At 55.2% G+C, this 20,695-nt stretch overlaps 2 protein-coding genes across 5 annotated transcripts in view; one reads left to right on the top strand and one right to left on the bottom strand.

Moving 5' to 3' along the window:
- The window catches only part of IL3RA (interleukin 3 receptor subunit alpha), a 35,309-nt gene extending 20,414 nt beyond the window's left edge, over positions 1-14,895 (top strand). For both annotated transcript variants that reach the window (XM_055266863.2, XM_055266864.2), the window contains 4 exons: positions 5,323-5,437; positions 9,658-9,763; positions 13,539-13,620; positions 14,808-14,895. In XM_055266863.2, the coding sequence (XP_055122838.1) occupies positions 5,323-5,437; positions 9,658-9,763; positions 13,539-13,620; positions 14,808-14,882 (378 nt within the window). In that variant the 3' untranslated portion in view covers positions 14,883-14,895. The remainder of the gene's footprint in view (positions 1-5,322; positions 5,438-9,657; positions 9,764-13,538; positions 13,621-14,807) is intronic.
- The window catches only part of LOC129475035 (uncharacterized), a 66,125-nt gene that overhangs the window by 23,843 nt on the left and 21,587 nt on the right, over positions 1-20,695 (bottom strand). Inside the window, exon 1 of one of the 3 annotated variants that reach the window (XR_008654736.2) lies at positions 1,093-3,621. The exons of the other annotated variants lie outside the window; for them this stretch is intronic. The gene's annotated coding sequence lies outside the window, so the exon portion shown is untranslated. Of the gene's footprint in view, positions 1-1,092; positions 3,622-20,695 lie in introns of those variants that run through there. 3 annotated transcript variants of the gene reach the window in all.

Below are 20,695 nucleotides of genomic sequence, written 5' to 3' on the forward strand. Positions count from 1 at the left end.
CTCGAGACCCTCCCTCCCTCTTTTATTCTCCCTCCCTCTCTTTATCTTTCTCTCTCTCCTTGTCTCTATCTACCCCTTTCCCTGTCTCTTTCTCTGTGTCTGTCTCTGTATCTCTCTCCCTTTCTCCCTGTCTCTCCCCTCTCCCCATCTCTCTCTGTCTCTGTATCTCTCTCCCTTTCTCCCTCCCTCCATCTTTCTCTCTCCCAGCCTCTATCTCCCCCGTCCCCGTCTCTTTCTCCGTGTCTGTCTCTCTCTCCCTTTCTCCCTCCCTCCATCTTTCTCTCTCTCTCCGTCTCTATCTCCCCTTCTCCCCATCTCTCTCTGTCTGTCTCTGTATCACTCTCCCTTTCTCCCTCCCTCTCTTTATCTTTCTCTCTGTCTCTGTCTCCCACTGTCCACATCTGTGTCTCTGTCTCTCCCTCTTTCATTCTCCCTCTTTCTGTCTTCTTGTCTGTATCTCCCCCTCTCCCAGTCTCTCTGTGTCTCTGTATCTCTCTCCCTTTCTCCTTCCCTCTCTTCATCTTTCTTTTTGAAATGGAGTTTCCCTCTTGTTGCCCAGGCTGGAGTGCAATGGCACGATCTCGGCTCACTGCAACCTCTGCCTCCCATGTTCAAGCGAATCTACTCCCTCAGCCTCCCGAGTAGCTGGGATTACAGGCACTCGCCACCACGCCCAGCTAACTTTTTTTTTGTATTTTTAGTAGAGACAGGGTTTCACTATGTGGGCCAGGCTGGTCTCGAACTCCTAACCTCAGGCAATCCACCTGCCTCAGCCTGTCAAAGTGCTGGAATTACAGATGTGAGCCACCGTGTCTGGCCCCCCTCTTTATCTTTCTATCTCTCTCCCTGTCTCTGTCTCCTCGTCTCCCTGTCTCTCTCTCCCTTCCCCTCTCTGTTTCTCTCTCCCTTCCCTTCTCTGTCTCTGTGTCTCTTTGTCTCTCCCTTTCTCTCTCCCATTATTTCTCTGTGATTGTCTCTTTCTTTCTCTGCCTCTCTCTGTCTGTCCCCCTGTATTAGTCCATTGTCACACTGCTGATAAAGACATACCCAAGACCGGGTAATTTATAAACAAAAGAGGGTTCCTGGACTCACAGTTCCACGTGGCTGGGGAGGCCTCACGATCACGGCAGAAGGTGAAGGAGGAGCAGAGGCATGTCTTACACGTCAGCAGTCAAGACAGAATGAGACAGCCGCCGGGCGCGGTGGCTCACGCCTGTAATCACAGCACCTTGGGAGGACGAGGTGGGCGGACCACGAGGTCAGGAGTTCAAGACCAGCCTGGCCAACATGGTGAAACCCAGCTCTACTAAAAATACAAATTACCCGGACGTGGTGGTGGGCACCTGTAATCCCAGCTACTCGGGAGGCAGAGGCAGGAGAATCGCTTGAACCCAGGAGGCAGAGGTTGCAGTGAGCTGAGATCGTGCCACTGCATTCTAGCCTGGGTGACAGAGGGAGACTCCGTCTCACACACACACACACACACAAATGAGGGAGCCAAGAGAAAGGGTTTCCCTTATTAAACCATCAGATCTTGTGAGACTAACTCAGTACCCCGAGAACAGTGTGGGGGAAACTGCCTCCATGATTCAGTTATATCCTACCCAGTCCCTCTCACAACACATGGGAGTTATAAGGGCTACAATTCAAGATGAGATTTGGGTGAGGACACAGCCAAACTACATCACTCACTCTCTCTGTCTCTTTGTCTCTCTGTTTCTGTTTTTCTCTTTCCCTCTCTCTGTCTCCCCTCTGTGTCTCTTTGTATCTCTGTCTCTCTGTCCATCACCCACTCTGTTTGTTTTTCTGTCTGTTTTTCCCTCTGTCTCTTTGTATCTGTCTCTCTGTTTCTCCGTTTCTATCTGTCTCTCTGTCCATCACCCACTGTCTCTGTGTCTCTCTTTTTTTTTCCGTCTCCTCTCTCTCTCTTTGTATCTCTGTCTCCCTGTCCATCACCCACTCTCTGTCTATGTCTGTTTGCTTTTCTGTTTTTCTCTTTCCCTCTCTCTGTCTCCCCTCTGTCTCTTTGTATCTGTCTCTCCCTGTCTGTTTCTGTCTCTCTCTGTCCACCACCCACTCTGTCTCTTTGTCTCTGTTTCTGTTTTTCTGTTTTTCTCTTTCCCTCTCTCTGTCTCCCCTCTCTCTCTTTGTATCTCTGTCTCTCTCTGTCTGTTTCTATCTCTGTCTGTCCTCCTGTATTAGTCCATTTTCACGGACTAATGAGGATCCTTCCTGCCTCTCTCAGCTCCTGAGGACTCCAGGGGTCCCTGGGCTTGTGGCCATATCACTCCATTCTCTGCCTCTCTCCACATGGCCTTCTATTCTGCATCTGTGTTTCCTCCTTTTTTTTTTTTTTTTTTTTTTTGGAGATGCAGTCTCGCTCCATCACCCAGGCTGGAGTACAGTCGCGTGATCTCAGCTCACTGCAACCTCCGCCTCCCAGGTTCAAGCGATTCTCCTGTCTCAGCCTGCCGAGTAGCTGGGATTACAGGCGCCTGCCACCACGCCTGGCTAATTTTTGTATTTTTAGTAAAGACGGGATTTCACCTTGTTGGTCAGGCTGACCTTGAACTCCTGACCTCAGGTGATCTACCCGCCTCAGCCTCCCAAAGTGCTGGGATTACAGGCGTGAGCCACTGCGCCCGGCCATGTCTCCTCTTCTTATACGGACATTGGTCATTGCATTTAGGGTTCACCCTGATCCAAAATGACATCGTCTCAATCTACATCTTAATGACATCTGCCATGAAGAGCTATTTCATCATAAGGCCCCATTGTAACGTGCTGGGGGCTAAGACGGTAACATGAATTTTGGGGGATCACAATGCAGCCTCATTCTTTTGTACCCATCAAATATGAATGGTCTTTTCTTCTACCTTTTTTTTTTTTTTTGACGGAGTCTCCCTCTGTCGCCCAGGCTGGAGTGCAGTGGCGCAACCTCGGCTCACTGCAAGCTCCGCCTCCCGGGTTCACGCCATTCTCCTGCCTCAGCCTCCTGAGTAGCTGGGACCTCAGGCGCCTGCCACCGTGCCCGGCTAATTTTTTGTATTTTTAGTAAAGATGGGGGTTTCACTGTGGTTTCCATCTCCTGACCTTGTGATCTGCCTGCCTCGGCCCTCCAAAGTGCTGGGATTACAGGCGTGAGCCACCGCGCCCGGCCGAGCTATTTCATCATAAGGCCCCATTGTAAGGTGCTGGGGGCTAAGACTGTAACATATGAATTTTGGGGGATCACAATGCAGCCTCATTCTTTTGTACCCATCAAATATGAATGGTCTTTTCTTCTACTTTTTTTTGGTTTTTAATTTCAGACAGGCTCTCACTGTCACCCATGCTGGAGTGCAGTGGCACAGTCACGGCTCACTGCAACCTCTGCCTCCTGGGCTCAAGGGATCCTCCTGCCTCAGCCTCCCCAGTACCTGAAACTACAGGCGTCTGCCACCACATCAGCTCATTAAAAAAAAATTTTGGCTGGGCGTGGTGGCTCACGCTGGTAATCCCAGCACTTTGGGAGGCTGAGGCCAGGTGGATCATGAGGTCAGGAGATCGAGACCATCCTGGCTAACACGGTGAAACCCCGTCTCTACTAAAAAAATACAAAAAATTAGCCTGGCGTGGTGGTGGGTGCCTGTAGTCCCAGCTACGTGGGAGGCTGAGGCAGGAGAATGGCATGAACCCGGGAGGCGGACCTTGCAGTGAGCCGAGATTGCACCACTGCACTCCAGCCTGGGCGACAGAGCGAGACTCCATCTCAAAAAAAAAAAAAAAAAAAATTTGGCTGGGTGTGGTGGCTCACGCTGGTAATCCCAGCACTTTGGGAGGCCGAGGGGGGGGGATCACCTGAGGTTGGGAGTTCGAGACCAGCCTGACCAACATGGAGAAACCCCATCTCTACTAAAAATACAAAATTAGCCGGGCGTGGTGGTGCACGCCTGTAATCTCAGCTACTCGGCAGGCTGAGGCAGGAGAATCGCTTGAATCTGGGAGGTGGAGGTTGCGGTGAGCCAAGTTCGTGCCACTGCACTCCAGCCTGGACAACAAGAGCGAAACTCTGCCTCAAAACAAAACAAATTTTTTTCTAGAGATGGGGTCTTGCTTTGTTGCCCAGGCTGGTCTCAAACTCCTAAGCTCAAGGTATCCTCCCACCTCAGCCTCCTTAGTAGCTGGGACCAAAGGCGTGTGTCACCATGTCTGGTAATTTTTACATTTTTTCTTTTTGGTAAAGATGGGGTCTTGCTCTGTTGCCCAGGCTACTGTCAAACTCCTGGGCTTAAGCACTTTGGGAGGCCGAGAGGGGTGGATCACCTGAGGCTGGGAGTTCGAGACTAGCCTGACCAACATGGAGAAACCCCATCTCTACTAAAAATACAAAATTAGCCAGGCATGGTGGTGGGCACCTGTAATCCCAGCTACTTGGGAGGCTGAGGCAGGAGAATCGCTTGAATCTGGGAGGCGAAGGTTGCAGTGAGCCAAGTTCATGCCACTGCTCTCCAGCCTGGGCAACAAGAGCGAAACTCTGTCTCAAAACAAAACAAAACAAACTTTTTTCTAGAGATGGGGTCTTGCTTTGTTGCCCAGGCTGGTCTCCAACTCCTAAGCTCAAGGTATCCTCCCACCTCAGCCTCCCTAGTAGCTGGGACCAAAGGCGTGTGTCACCATGTCTGGTAATTTTTCCCTTTTTTTTTTTTTTGGTAAAGACGGGGTCTTGCTATGTTGCCCAGGCTGGTGTCAAACTCCTGGGCTTAAGCAGTTCTCCCACCTCAGCCTCCAAAAGTGCTGGGATGAGAGGCATGAACCATAGCACCTGGCCCCTCTTTTCTTCTTTCTTTTCTTTTATTATTTTATTTATTTATTTGTTTATTTATTTATTTATTTATTTAGAGACAGTCTCGCTCTGTAGCCCAGGCTGCAGTGCAGTGGCGCGATCTCGCCTCACTGCAACCTCCACCTCTCAGGTTTGAGCGATCCTCCTGCCTCAGTCTCCCGAGTAGCTGGGATTACAGGCGCCCACCACCACGCCCGGCTAATTTTTGTATTTTTAGTAGAGACGGAGTTTCACCGTGTTAGCCAGGACGGTCTCAATCTCCTGACCTCGTGATCCACCCGCCTTGGCCTCCCAAAGTGCTGGGATTACAGGTGCCTGCCACCATGCCCGGCTAATTTTTGTATTTTTAGTAGAGACAGGGTTTCACCATGTTGGCCAGGCTGGTCTCGAACTCCTGACCTCAGGTGATCCACCTGCCTCGGCCTCCCAAAGTGCCGAGGTGAGAGGCATGAGCCACCACACCCGGCCCCTCTTTCCTTCTTTCTTTTAAACCATAGGTCAGAGACAGAACCTCCTTCCAGCTGCTCAATCCTGGGACGTACACAGTGAAAATAAGAGCCCGGGAGACAGTGTATGAATTCTTGAGCACCTGGAGCACCCCCCAGCGCTTCGGTGAGTGGGGTGTGCGGGGTGAATGGGGCGCGCCATCCTGGGTCATGGAAACACAGGCCACCCCCCTGCCCGCCTGCCTACGGGTCACTAGCTCTTCATTGTTTCGTGGTGTTCTGCCTGCAAAGGAAAGGAGATTCACTCTCCCATTTTCTGTGATCTCCAAAAGGACCCTGAACCTGACGGTGACCTCACACCTTGCTCTTACGAGAGGAGACGTGGAGGGCAAACAAGGTCGTCTCACTGACAGACACCCCCTGGGCCTTGTAATAAAGACCGAGGTGGGTGGATCACAAGGTCAGGAGATCGAGACCATCCTGGCTAACGCGGTGAAACTCCGTCTTTACAAAAAATGTAAAAAATTAGCTGGGCGTGGTGGTGGGCGCCTGTAGTCCCAGCTACTCCGGAGGCTGAGGCAGGAGAATGGCATGAACCCAGGAGGCGGAGGTTGCAGTGAGCTGAGATCGCGCCACTGCACTCCAGCCTGGGTGACAGAGCAAGACTCCAACTCAAAAAAATAAGACAGCTGTCTGCAGGCCAGGGGGTTGCTATCTTCTATCCACAGTGGCCGCGCCTATGGGCTCTGCAGCCGGATTCAGAAAAGGATTGCCTCGGCAGGGCGCGGTGGCTCATGCTTCTAATCCCAGCACTTTGGGAGGCCCAGGTGGGCAGATCACAAGGTCAGGAGATCGAGACCATCCTGGCTAACACGGTGAAACCCTGTCTCTCCTAAAAATACAAAAGAAAATTAGCCGGGCGTGGTGGTGGGCACCCGGAAGTCCCAGCTACTGGGGAGGCTGAGGCAGGAGAATGGCGTGAACCTGGGAGGCAGAGCTTGCAGTGAGCCGAGATCATGCCACTGCACTCCAGCCTGGGCGACAGAGCAAGACTCCATCTCAACAACAACAACGACAAAAACAAAAGGATCGCCTCAGAGTAAAAGCTTCTGGCCGGGCACGGTGACTCATGCCTGTCATCCCAGCACTTTGGGAGGCCGAGGTGGGCGGATCACCTGAGGTCAGGAGTTCAAGACCATCCTGGCCAACATGTTGAAACCCCATCTCTACTAAAACAAAAATTAGGCCGGGTGCTGTGGCTTATGCCTGTAGCCCCAGCTACTAGGGAGGCTGAGGCAGGAGAATCGCTTGAACCTGGGAGGCAGAGGTTGCAGTGAGCCCAGATCATGCCACTGCACTCCAGCCTGGGCGACAGAGCGAGACTCGGCCTCAAAAAAACAAAACAAAACAAAAAAAACTGCTGTTGCTCCTTGAGCTGTTCTTAAAGCAGATCCTCCCTCCTATGATTCAAAGAATGTTCCCATTACTGGAAACAGCACAGCCAGAGACCGAATCTTCCAGGCCCCAGCTCTCTGTGGAGAGGTGTTTGCTTAGGTGTGTCCTGGGGCTAATCACAGTTCACTGTAGCATCGTCCTCCTGAGCTAAGGGGATCCTTCCAAGTAGCTGGAACTACAAGGATGGCTTGAGCCCAGGAGGTTGAGGCTGCAGTGAGCTGTGACTGCACCACTGCACTCTGGCCTAGGCTGACAGAGGGAGACCCTGTCTCAGAGACAGAAAGAGAGAGAGACAGACTGGCCACAAATGTGTGTGGATTAAAGAACCGGAATTTCTTCTCTTTCGGTCCTGGAGACCTGAAGTCTGAGATCCATGTGTAGGCAGGGCTGCGTTCCCTCCACAAGCTCTAGGGAAGGATCCTTCCTGCCTCTCCCGGCTCCTGGGGGCTCCAGGCATCCTTGGGCTTGTGGCCGAATGACTCTAGTCTCTGTCTCCACGTGGCCTTCTCCTTTGTGTCTGTGTCTCCTGTCCCTTACAAGGACACCTGTCATTTTATGGCCCACCCCAATTCAGGACGATCTCATCTCTAGATCCTTAACTTTCTTACATATGTGGAAACCCTGTTTCCAAATATAAAGTCCCATTCATAGGTTCTGGAGCATAGGACATAAACATATGTTTTGGGGTCACCACTCAATCCATTATAATAGTATCTAGTTCCTCCTGGAGGCTCTAGGGGAGGATCCTTCCTGCCTCTCCCAGCTCCTGGGGGCTCCAGGCATCCCTGGGCTTGTGGCTGCATCACTCCAGTCTCTGCCTCCATCTCCACGTGGCCTTCTCCTCTGTGTCTGTGTCTCCTCTTCTGTCTTTTAGAAGGTCACCTGTCATTGAACTTATTGCCGATCCCAATTCAGGATGATCTCATCTCAAGATCCTTAACTTTCTTACATATGTGGAAACCCTGTTTCCAAATATAAAGTCCAATTCATCGGTTCTTCAGGGTAGGACATAAACATATGTTTTGGGGTCACCATTCAACCCATTACAGTTGTATCCAGTTCCTTCTGGAGGCTCTAGGGGAGGGTCCTTCCTGCCTCTCCCAGCTCCTGAGGGCTCCTCCCTCAGGAGGAACCAGCCCTGCCCACACCTGGATCTCAGACTTCCAGCCTCCAGGGCTGTGGGAGAATCAATTCCTTTTTCTTTCCTTTTTTTTTTCTTAGATGGAGTCTCTGTCGCCACGCTGGAGTGCAGTGGTGTGATCTCGGATCAGTGCAACCTCCGCCTCCCAGGTTCACGCCATTCTCCTGCCTCAGCCTCCCGAGTAGCTGGGATTACAGGCGCCCACCACCATGCCCGGCTAATGTTTGTATTTTTATTAGAGACGGGGTTTCACCATGTTGGCCAGGCTGGTCTCATACTCCCAACCTCAGGTGATCCGCCCGCCTTGGCCTCCCAAAGTGCTGGGATTACAGGCGTGAGCCACCCCACCCGGCCAAATTCCTTTTTTCTGAAGCCACCAGGCTGTGGGACTTTTTTATGGCAGCCCCAGCAAACGATCTCCACCCTCGTTCCAAATAAGGTTATCATCATAGGTTCTGGGTGTGAGGTCATAGATGTATCTTTGTTTTTTTTTTTTTTGGAGAGAGAGTCTTTCTCTATTGCCCACGCTGGAGGGCAGTGGCACGATCACAGCTCACTGCAGACTCGACCTCTGGGCTCAAGCAATCCTCTCGGGAGGCTAAGACAGGAGAATCGTTTGAATGCGAGAGGCAGAGGTTGCAATGAGCTGAGATCGCACCACAGCACTCCAGAGTGAGTCTCTGTCTAAAAAAAAAAAAGGAAAAAAAAAATAGGCCGGGTGCAGTGGCTCACGCCTGTCATCCCAGCACTTTGGGAGGCCGAGGCGGGTAGATCACTTGAGGTCAGGAGTTCAAGACCAGCCTGGCCAAGACGGTGAAACCCCATCTCTATTAGAAATACAAAAATTAGCTGGGCGTGGTGGCGGGCGCCTGTAGTCCCAGCTACTCGGGAGGCTGAGGCAGGAGAATGGCGTGAACCTGGGAGGCGGAGTTGCACTGATCCGAGATCATGCCACTGCACTCCAGCCTGGGCGACAGAGCAAGACTCCATCTCAACAACAACAACGACAAAAACAAAAGGATCGCCTCAGAGTAAAAGCTTCTGGCCGGGCACGGTGACTCATGCCTGTCATCCCAGCACTTTGGGAGGCCGAGGTGGGCGGATCACCTGAGGTCAGGAGTTCAAGACCATCCTGGCCAACATGTTGAAACCCCATCTCTACTAAAACAAAAATTAGGCCGGGTGCTGTGGCTTATGCCTGTAGCCCCAGCTACTAGGGAGGCTGAGGCAGGAGAATCGCTTGAACCCGGGAGGTGGAGGTTGTAGTGAGCTGAGATCGCACTACTGCACTGCAGCCTGGCTGACAGAGCGAGACTCCATCTCAAAAAAAAAAAAAAAAAAAAAAATTAATGCACACACACACACAAATTCCTTGATAAATACAAAAATCAAGTTCAAAGCACGCACACCAGTGCTGCTTCTGCTGCCCCTCCGTGCTGCCCACACCCAAAGTACCTGCCGGCCTGCTAGGCACAGTGGAAGTCCCTGGCGCTCCCCGTGTCCCAAGCACCAGGCACACAGGGATCCCTGCTGGTCTTTCAACTCCCTTAGGGTTCCAGGCTGGGGCTGGGAGGTCCGGACGTCGCTCCGGGTCCTGGTACTCAGGTGGCCCGCAGGTGGCCCACAGGTGGTCACGGTGCCTGTGCAGGTGGCACTACTGCAGTGTCCCCCCCTGGACGCCACCCCATGTGGCGGTCACCTCTCTGCTTCCCAGGGCCCAGGGAGAGCCCATGGTCCCTGGTCCCCCAGGACGGCCCCTGGTCTGTGACCCTCTCGCCCTTTCCCCCTAGAGTGCGACCAGGAGGAGAGTGCAAACACGCGTGCCTGGCGGATGTCGCTGCTGATCGCGCTGGGGACGCTGCTGGCCTTGGTCTGTGTCTTCCTGCTCTGCAGAAGGTGAGCCCTCGAGGGCCTCCGCAGGCGTTGCTTGTTTCCAGTGTGACCCTGAAAGTTATTCACAGAACCATCCTGAGAATTATTTTTGAGACAGAGTCTCGCTCTTATGGCCCAGGCTGGAGTGCAGTGGCACGATCTCGGCTCACGGTCGCCTCTGCCTCCTGGGTTCAGGCGATCCTCCTGCCTCCCAGGTCGCTGGGATTACAGGCACCAAGCAGCACACCCAGCTAATTTTGGTATTTTTAGTAAAGACGGGGTTTTGCCATGTTGGCCAGGCTGGTCTCAAATTCCTGGACTCAGGTGATCCACCTGCCTCAGCCTCCTAAAGTGCTGGGGTGACAGGTATAAGCCACCTCGCCCAGCCTGTATTATTATTGTTATTATTATTTTTTGAGTCTTGCTCTGTCATCCAGGCTGGAGTGCAGTGGCATGATCTTGGCTCACTGCAGCCTCTGCCTCCCAGGTTCAAGCGATTCTCCTGCCTCAGCCTCCCGAGTAGCTGGGACTACAGGTGTGCAACACTGCGCCCAGCTAATTCTTGTATTTTTAGTAGAGACGGGGTTTCACCATGTTGGCCACACCGGTCTTGAACTCCTGGCCTCAAGTGATACCCCTGCCTCAGCCACCCAAAGTGCTGGGATTACAGGCGTAAGCGACCACACCTGGCCCCTTGAGAATTCTTCACAAAAGACCAGGGGCCAAGTCCTCTCTGCTAGCTGCCCCCTGCCAGGAGGTCTGTAGAGCTGAAGCTGAGGGCTCTGGTGGGACCAAGGGTGTCCCCAGGGTGGAGGAGGCAGGGCCGGTCCTCCCCTGCCCAGCGGGCCTGACATAGTCAGAGGGCGTAAGGCCATGCTTTCTGGTCGGGAAGGGGCCTGGGCTGACGTCAAAGCTGTCCACTTGGACGGGCCAGGATCTGTCATGCAGACCAACTCCGGTTTTCAGTCACCAGCTGGGTCACCCCAGTCTCTTTTTTTTTTTTTTTTTTTTGAGATGGAGTCTTGCTCTGTCACTCAGCCTGGAGTGCAATGGCACCATCTCGGTTCACTGCAACCTCTGCCTCCTGGGTTCAAGTGATTCTCCTGCCTCAGCCTCCTGAGTAGCTGGGATTACAGGCATGGGCCACCATGCCTGGCTAATTTTGTATTTTTAGTAGAGATGGGGTTTCTCCATGTTGGTCAGGCTGGTCTAGAACTCCTGACCGCATGTGATTCACCCTCCTCGGCCTCCCAAAGTGCTGGGATTACACATGAGCCACCATGACTGGCCAGGCCCTGTCTCCATCCTGCTGGGCATCAGAGCTTCATAGTCTGTCAAGTGGGTGCCGTGGTGATTTCTGTCTCCTAGGGGAGGGGGGGAGGGAGAAGGGGAGGGGGAGGGGGGGAGGGAGAAGGGGAGGAGGAGGGGGGGAGGGAGAGGGGAGGAGAGGGGGGAGGGTGGAGGAGGGGGGAGGAGGAGGGGCAGGATGGGGAGGGGGAGGAGGGGGGACGAGGAGGGGCAGGATGGGGAGGGGGAGGAGGGGGGACGAGGAGGGGCAGGATGGGGGAGGGGGAGGAGGGGGGACAAGGACGGGCAGGATGGGGGAGGGGGAGGAGGATGAGGAGGGGCAGGATGGGGGAGGGGGGATGAGGGGCAGGATGGGGGAGGGGGGATGAGGGGCAGGATGGGGGAGGGGGAGGAGGGGGGACGAGGAGGGGCAGGATGGGGGGGAGGGGAAAGGAGGAGGGGGAGGATGGAGGAGGGGGAGGATGGAGGAGGGGGAGGATGGAGGAGGGGGAAGAATGGGGGGAAAGGGGGGGAAAGGGGGGGAAAGGGGGAGGGGAAAGGATGAGGGGGAGGAGGGGGAGGAGGGGGAGGAGGGGGAGGAGGGGGAAAGGATGAGGGGGAGGAGGGGGAAAGGATGAGGGGGAGGAGGGGGAAAGGATGAGGGGGAGGAGGGGGAAAGGATGAGGGGGAGGAGGGGGAAAGGATGAGGGGGAGGAGGGGGAAAGGATGAGGGGGAGGAGGGGGAAAGGATGAGGGGGAGGAGGGGGAAAGGATGAGGGGGAGGAGGGGGAAAGGATGGGGGAGGAGGGGGAAAGGATGGGGGGAGGAGGGGGGAAGGATGAGGGGGATGAGGAGGGGGGAAGGATGAGGGGGATGAGGAGGGGGGAAGGATGAGGGGGATGAGGAGGGGGGAAGGATGAGGGGGATGAGGAGGGGGGAAGGATGAGGGGGATGAGGAGGGGGGAAGGATGAGGGGGATGAGGAGGGGGGAAGGATGAGGGGGATGAGGAGGGGGGAAGGATGAGGGGGATGAGGAGGGGGGAAGGATGAGGGGGATGAGGAGGGGGGAAGGATGAGGGGGATGAGGAGGGGGGAAGGATGAGGGGGATGAGGAGGGGGGAAGGATGAGGGGGATGAGGAGGGGGGAAGGATGAGGGGGATGAGGAGGGGGGAAGGATGAGGGGGATGAGGAGGGGGAAAGGATGAGGGGGATGAGGAGGGGGAAAGGATGAGGGGGATGAGGAGGGGGAAAGGATGAGGGGGATGAGGAGGGGGAAAGGATGAGGGGGATGAGGAGGGGGAGGGGAAAGGAGGAGGGGGAGGGGAAAGGAGGAGGGGGAGGGGAAAGGAGGAGGGGAGGGGAAAGGAGGAGGGGAAAGGATGAGGAGGAGGAGGAGGAGGGGAAAGGATGAGGGGGAGGAGGAGGGGAAAGGAGGAGGGGGAGGGGAAAGGAGGAGGGGGAGGGGAAAGGAGGAGGGGGAGGGGAAAGGAGGAGGGGGAGGGGAAAGGAGGAGGGGAGGGGAAAGGAGGAGGGGAGGGGAAAGGAGGAGGGGAAAGGAGGAGGGGAAAGGATGAGGAGGAGGAGGAGGAGGAGGAGGAGGAGGAGGAGGAGGAGGAGGGGAAAGGATGAGGGGGAGGAGGAGGGGAAAGGATGAGGGGGAGGAGGGGGACGAGGAGGGGGAGGGGGAGGGGGGGGACGAGGAGGGGCAGGATGGGGGAGGGGAAAGGAGGAGGGGGAGGATGGAGGAGGGGGAAGAATGGGGGAAAGGAGGAGGGGGAAGAATGGGGGAAAGGAGGAGGGGGAAGAATGGGGGAAAGGAGGAGGGGGAAGAATGGGGGAAAGGAGGAGGGGGAAGAATGGGGGAAAGGAGGAGGGGGAAGAATGGGGGAAAGGAGGAGGGGGAAGAATGGGGGAAAGGAGGAGGGGGAAGAATGGGGGAAAGGAGGAGGGGGAAGAATGGGGGAAAGGAGGAGGGGGAAGAATGGGGGAAAGGAGGAGGGGGAAGAATGGGGGGAAAGGGGGAGGGGGAAGGATGAGGGGGAGGAGGAGGAGGGGGAGGGGAAAGGAGGAGGGGAAAGGAGGAGGGGAAAGGAGGAGGGGAAAGGAGGAGGGGAAAGGAGGAGGGGAAAGGAGGAGGGGAAAGGACGAGGGGGAAGAGGGGGGAAGGATGAGGAGGGGGAGGATGGGGGGAGGGGAGGGGGGGTAGGAGGAAGCCCTATGCTGCAAGCTGTCACAGGTCATAAACTCAGTGACCTGAGGCACCAGGGGTCTGTCTTGGCAGCTGCACCCCTGGGTGGCTCCGGTACCAGACACCAGCGCCTGCCTACGATGATTGTTGGCGGCGTGTCAGGGCCTCAGGGGCCAGGAAAATAGAGACCCCTCGAGTAGGTGACTTGAGTGTTTTGCTCCGTCCTGGCACTGCCTGTCCTGGACACGCTGTGTCCCTGATGATGATGATGATGAGCTGGTCGGTGCTGGGTTCAGAGCTGGGCCATTTCTCTTTCCTTCGAGGTATCTGGTGATGCAGAGACTCTTTCCCCGCATCCCTCACATGAAAGACCCCATTGGTGACAGCTTCCAAAACGACAAGCTGGTATGATGTGTTTTCTGCCATGGGACGGGTCTAGGGGCATGGTGGCCACTTTGGGAGGCCCAGGTGGGCGGACCGCTTGAGGCCAGGAACTCCAGACCAGCCTGGCCAACATGGAGAAACTCCGTCTCTACTAAAAATACAAAATTAGCTGGGCATGGTGGTGGGTGCTTGTAATCCCAGCTACTTGGGAGGCTGAGGGAGGAGGATCACTTGAACCCGGGAGGCGGAGGCTGCAGTGAACTACCATCGAGCCACTGCATTCCGTCTGGGCGACAAGAGTGAGATGGCCTGGACTAGGAGGCTGGACACCTGTCTGCTGGCGCTGGTGGGCGGCTGGGAAAAGCTGCAGGATGAAGGGAGTGGGGTGACACTGGGCTCCCAGCCCGTGATGACGGGCCGTCTCCGCGCCCTGCACACCAGGGCAGAGCAGACTTTTTTTTTTTTTTTTAGATGGGAGTTTTGCTCTTGTTGCCCAGGCTGGAGTGCAATGGTGCGACCTCGGCTCACTGCAACCTCCACCTTCCCAGTTCAAGGTTCAAGCGATTGTCCTGCCCCAGCCTCCCGAGTAGCTGGGACTACAGGCATGCACCAACATGCCCAGCTAATTTTGTATCTTTAGTATAGATGGGGTTTCACCATGTTGCCCAGGATGGTCTCAATCTCCTGACCTTGTGATCCCCCTGCCTCGGCCTCCCAAAGTGCTGGGATGACAGGCGTGAGACACCGTGCCCAGCCCAGTTCTCAACAAGTTTTTAATGATACCTCTGTCCCTAAGAGAAAGGAAGGGCAGAGGAAAAGGAGGCAGACATCTCTGTCAGATTTTTTTTTTTTTGAGATGCAGTTTTGCTCATTGCCCCGGCTGGAGTGCAATGGTGCAATCTTGGCTCACCGCAACCTCTACCTTCCCGGTTCAAGCGATTCTCCTGCCTCAGCCTCCTGAGTAGCTGGGACTACAGGCTTGCACCAACATGCCCAGCTAATTTTGTATTTTTAGTAGAGATAGGGTTTCACCATGTTGGCCAGGATGGTCTCGATCTCCTGACCCAAAGTGCTGGGATTACAGGTGTGAGCCACCACGCCCAGCCCGCAGAGCAGATCTGAGATGGGACAGGCCCCGTGGATCAGGACGTGGGCTGTGTTATCTGGGGGTGGCCGATTCACCCTGCCTCCTCCTCTCGTCTCTGCAGGTGGTCTGGGAGGCGGGCAAAGCCGGCCTGGAGGAGTGTCTGGTGACTGACGTACAGGTCGTGCAGAAAACTTGAGACTGGGGTTCAGGGCCTGTGGGGGGCTGCCTCAAATCTCCCTGGCCGGGCCAGGCGCCTGCACAGACTGGCTGCTGGACCTGCGCACGCAGCCCAGGAATGAACGTTCCTAACAGGGTGGTGGGCGTGGGAGATGCCTGTGTAATTTCGCCCGAAGCTGCCAGGAAGAGGAAAGAACAGAACCTTGTGTGTTTATTTCATGATAAAGTGCTTTTTTTTTTTTTTTTTTAAACCCACTCACTGGTCCCTGTCTCTGGATTCAGGCCCGTTCCTCCAACACTACTAGAGAGACTGTTTCCACTGTTTTTTTTTTTTTTTGGAGACGGAGTCTCGCTCTGTCACCCAGGCTGGAGTGCAGTGATGCAATCTCAGCTCACTGCAACCTCCGCCTCCTGGGTTCAAGCGATTCCCCTGCCTCAGCCTCCCGAGTAGCTGGGATTACAGGCGCCCACCACCACCCGCGACTAATTTTTGTATTTTCAGTACAGATGGAGTTTCACCATATTGGCCAGGCTGGTCTCGAACTCCTGACCTTGTGATCTGCCCGCCTCTGCCTCCCAAAGTGCTGGGATTACAGGCGTGAGCCACCACACCTGGCCTTTTTTCTTTTTTGAGACCGAGTCTTGGTCTGTTGCCCAGGCTGGAGTGCAGTGATGTGATCTAGGCTCACTGCAACCTCCGCCTCTGGGGTTCAAACGTGTCCTGCCTCAGCTTCCTGAGTAGCTGGGATTATAGGCACCTGCCACCACACCTGGCCAATTTTTGTGTTTTTAGTAGAGATGGGGTTTCACCATGTTGGCCAGGCTGGTCTTGAACTCCTGACCTCAAGTGGTCCACCCTCCTTGGCCTCTCAAAGTGCTGGGATTACAGGCGTGAGCCATCGTACCCAGCTACCAGTGTTTTATAACTAGCTCCTCCAGGACTTCTGAGAAACAACAACAGCTTTGCTGCTTTCCGAGGGTGCCAGATGTCCTGCCTGGCCTGTCTGTCCTCTCCGGCCCCCGGCTGTACACATGACCCTGGCTTCACGGTTTTTTTTTTTTTTCGACACGGAGTCTCACTGTCACCCAGGGTGGAGTGAAATGGAGCCATCTCGGCTCACTGCAAGCTCCGCTTCCCGGGTTCAAGAGATTCTCCTGCCTCAGCCTCCCGAGTAGCTGGGACTATGGGCACGTGCCACCACGCCCAGCTAATTTTTGTATTTTTGGTAGAGACAGGGTTTCACCATGTTGGCCAGGCTGGAGTGCAATGGCGTGATCTCGGCTCACTGCAACCTCCACCTCCGGGTTTCAAGCGATTCCCCTGCCTTAGCCTCCCAAGTAGCTGGGATTACAGGTGTGCGCCACCACGCCTGGCTACTTTTTGTACTTTTAGTAGAGACGGGGTTTCATCACATTAGCCAGGCTGGTCTCGATCTCTTGACCTGATGATCCGCCTGCCTCAGCCTCCCAAAGTGCTGGGATTACAGGCGTGAGCCACTGCGCCCGGCCTGGCTGCCCGTCTCTTTCTAAGCCACCTTACAGGGCTTGTGTAGCCAGGTAGACTCCAATGTCCCTAAACGTGCTGTGTCCACGCACCTTTTTACCCACAGACGTGAGGAGCTGCCCACATCCGGCGGGGGCTCTGGGATCTGCCCTGTCAGGTTCAGTTGTGCTCACACCCCGAGGCCAGCCTGGGCTCTTTTCTCCCCACCCTGGCCTGACCTCTGTGTCCCCGCCCTCATTCCCCAGAGCTGGATGGATGCTGGCTTGACTTCTGACCCTCTCCCCAGGCCCTGTCTCCCCGTTGGGGTCTTCCCGACTAGGCATCTGCTGGGTGTGAGGGCGAAACCGAAAATAGGGGTACTTGGAGCTGCAGGAAAGGAGGTGAAAGGAGGTATCAGCATCACCTGTGTGTGGCGGGGGAGGCCGGGCAGCCCGGCGCAGGAAAGCAGGGAGAAGGAATCCAGGAAGCAGTGACGCTGGCAAGGAGGGAGCCCACCAGCCCACCTGCAGCCCCTGGGGACGGTCCCAAGGTCTGCGGGTTGAACCTAAAACACGGAGCCCTCCCAGGGAGCCCTGGATGCCCCACTATAAATCCACAGGAAGGAACTGTTATTTTTTTTTACATGGAGTCTAGCTCTGTCACCCAGGCTGGAGTGCAGCGGCATGATCTCAGCTCACAGCAACTTCCACCACCCAGGTTCCAGTGATTCTCCTGCCTCAGCCTCCCGAGTAGCTGGGATTACAGGTGTGCACCACCACGCCCGGCTAATTTTTTGTATTTTTAGTGGAGACAGGGTTTCTCCATGTTGGTCGGGCTGGTCTCAAACTCCCGACCTCAGGTGATCTGCCCACCTTGGCCTCCCACAGTGCTGGGATTTCAGGCCTGAGTCACCGTGCCCAACACTTTTTTTTTGGAGACAGACTCTTGCTCTGTCACCCAGGCTGGAGTGCAGTGGCACCATCTCACCTCACAGCAACCTCGGTCTCCTGGGTTCAAGCGATTCTCCTGCATCAGCCTCTCGAATACCTGAGACTACAGTCACGTGCCAAAACACCCAGCTAACTTTGTGTTACTAGAGAAGGGGTTTCACCATGTTGGCCAGACTGGTCTGGAACTCTTGACCTCATGTGATCTGCCCACCTCAGCCTCCCAAAATGTTGGGATGACAGGCGTGAGTCACCACGTCCGGCCCCCCACCCCCCGCTTTTTTTTTTCCAGACAAAGTCTCGCTCTGTCACTCAGGCTAGAGTGTAGTGGAGCAATCTCAGCTCACATCAATCTCTGCCTCCTGGGTTCAAGTAACTCTCCTGCCTCAACCTCTCGAGTAGCTGGGATTATAGGTATGCACCATAACGCCTGGCTAACATTGTATTTTTAGCAGAGACGGGGCATCTCCATGTTGGTTAGGCTGGTCCTGAACTCCCGACCTCAGGTGATCTACCTGTTTCACTGGGCTGTGACACTTGCTGTGCCTTAGACCTGACAAGCTCAGATGGTTCCTTTTAATTCATTCAGGTCTCAGGGGCAGTGTCTGGCCTACGGAACCACCCACTCTAAAGCGGCCCCCCCACCGTCCCTCCCAGAACCTGCCTGATGTTCGTTCTTGGAGTGTGTTGAAGGCTGCACCTCCTGCACTTAGGTGGGAGTGCCCCACAATGGCTGAACGAGTGGTCACAGGCGTGTAAGAAGAGCTAGGCAGCACAGGGGAGCCCCGGGCAGGGCTGTGGAGGCAGAGAGGGCACGACGGCGTCCCAGGCAGAGGGCCCAGCGTGAGCATCGGCTCCTCAAGTGAGGCTCCTGGGGTGAAAACGCCAGGGTGGTGGCAGGTGGGGGCCGAACGCCGTCCCTAAGGAGCTCAGCTTCGGGACACCCTGAGTCTTGACTGGGGCCGGATACTGGCCACCCCGGCCAAGCAGCTAACCCCGCCGCGGGGCCTCGGCCCCCTCCGGGCCTCAGTTTCCCCATGTCCCTCCCGGAGCCTCACCTGGGGCGGCAGCAGGCGTGGCAGGCACGGGGGCTCGGCGCCAGGGTCCCGCTGGAGGGCAGCCTGCTGGGCCGCGGCGGCAGCAGCTGGCGCCTTCGTCACCTGCTTCAGGACCTGCCGCAGCTGCTCGGGGCCCAGCGGGGCCACACGTGCAACGCTACCCTGGCCCGGAGAAGCCTGGCCGCCGCATCCGCCATGGCGGCTGAAGCGGGGACTCGAACCTGGGCCACTGCGCGACGACGTGCCTCACCTGGGAAAGCGGCGGGCTGCGAGTGCCCCGCAGGCCAACACACCTCGGAAGGCGACCCTGCCTGGCCGGGACAGCCGCCGCGGCGCCTAGGGCCGATCGGCACAGCGGACCCACCTGATTTTCTCATTGCCTGTCACGGATGTGTTTAACACTCAGATGTCACCTCCTCCGGGAGCTGTCCCGGAACTCCCAGGCGGAGGTCTTTGAGGTTCCAAAGCCCCTGACCCAAAATTATCACATTCTTTGAGGTTCCAAAGCCCCTGGCCCAAAAGTTACCACATTCTCCACGTGTTCTGACGTCATCGTGCATCCCAATCAGCGGAGGATCCTGTCTGGATATGCGGAGTCCTAGGTCCACCAGCAAACGTTTAGGTTTATAAATCTGAGAGGGGACCCAAAGTTTGAATTTTTAACAAGAGTGCTTCCCAACCCCCAAACTGTTCCCATGTCACCCTACCGTCTCTCCCCTCAAACACCCAGACTGCGTGTACCTTGAAGGGAGAGATGATATGTTACTCATTCGGTGCCCAGTACAGGCTCTGCCCAGAACGCACGCTCAAGGCATGAAAAATGGATGGATGCATAGAAACCAGTAAACGAACGGGTGAACAAATCAATGAACCCACCCTCTCCACATGTCCGAACCATCCATGCAGCCCCAATGCCCCGTCTTCCTCAGCCCGATTGCCTCTCTTACAGGGTCGAGGCTCTGTGCACCCTCCCCACCGAGTCTTGTAGCTGCAGGTGTGTACACAAGTCCCACTTCCTCTCCCCAGGGAGCATAGGAGGTCCGCTTGCCAACAAACACTTATTAAACACCTGGTGGGTGAGTCGCCATTCCCTCCCTGGGGGGTACCACAGGTCTAGCCGGCGAGAAGGAGGAAACTGGCATTTGCAGCACAATATGATGAGTACCATGAAGCCAGGAAAGGTAAGGCTGGGGGCCAGGCTGGTGTCAGAGAAGGTTCTGCAACGTCACCATCATCCTCATCAATACGTCGCATTCACAATGCTCCCTGCTATTTTTTAATGGTGAATTTCATATTATGGGTATCTTACCACAATTTTTTTTTTTTTTTTTTGAGACAGGGTCTCACTCTGTTGCCCAGGCTGGAGTGCAGTGGCACGATCTCAGCTCGCTACAACCTCGACCTCCTGGGCTCAGGTGATCCTTCCACCTCAGCCTCTGGAGTAGCTCAGACTACAGGCATGAGCTACCATGCCCAGCTAATTTTTGTATTATTATTACTATTATTATTTATACTATTTATTTATTTATTTTTTTAATAGAGGATCTCACCATGTTGCCCGGGCTGGTCTCCAACTCCTGGGCTCAGATGATCCACTTGCCTCGGCCTCCCAAAGTGCTGGAATTACAGGCGTGAACCACTGCGCCTGGCCCGAGTCAACCTTTCTTAGTTCCTTCCCAAGAAGGGATTTATGACAACTGAGTTCTTTTGAGATCTTTTGGGAAGCTCTGCTTTTCAGCAGGTAACAAATTTCAGGAATTCAAATGCCTTCGGCTCAAAATAATTTTCATGCCACCGTGGCACATTCTAAACCCCTTCAAGTTCAGGAAACTTGAGGGCAGCAACCTCCACCGACTCCTCCGTGCTCTGTCCCAGCATCTAATCTGGCACGACTATTGCCAAGATGTGACATCCCACTTGTGTACAGGTTTCTATTTCAGGTGTCAGCCGAACCAGGCTCCCCTAACGTTGCTTATAGTAGCGGCAGCAGCGCCATCAGCTGGCGTTTATTGAGAACTTTTACTACACCCTGGGCACTTACCAAGGTTGTAAGCCAGTAGTCTGTAGATTTTGAGCAGCTACTGATTTAGGTCAGAGTTAGTAGATGTTTCCACTGGAGAGTTTTCAAGAACAGGTGGAGCGCCTGCTGGATCCTGACAGAAAATGGCACTGACCCTACACAACTGGCTTTGTTCAACAGAGCACACCTGACCATCCCGGAAAGCTGAACCACCAGCGAGAAATTCATTCACTTGCTCTGGCTGCAAAATGCAGAACCAACAGGAAGAAACGTGAAGCCTAAGATGTCTCTGAACAGAAACGAGGCGGGGGGTGGGGGGGAAAG

Source organism: Symphalangus syndactylus, chromosome X (assembly GCF_028878055.3).
Source record: "Symphalangus syndactylus isolate Jambi chromosome X, NHGRI_mSymSyn1-v2.1_pri, whole genome shotgun sequence".
Classification (NCBI taxonomy): Eukaryota; Metazoa; Chordata; class Mammalia; order Primates; family Hylobatidae; genus Symphalangus; species Symphalangus syndactylus.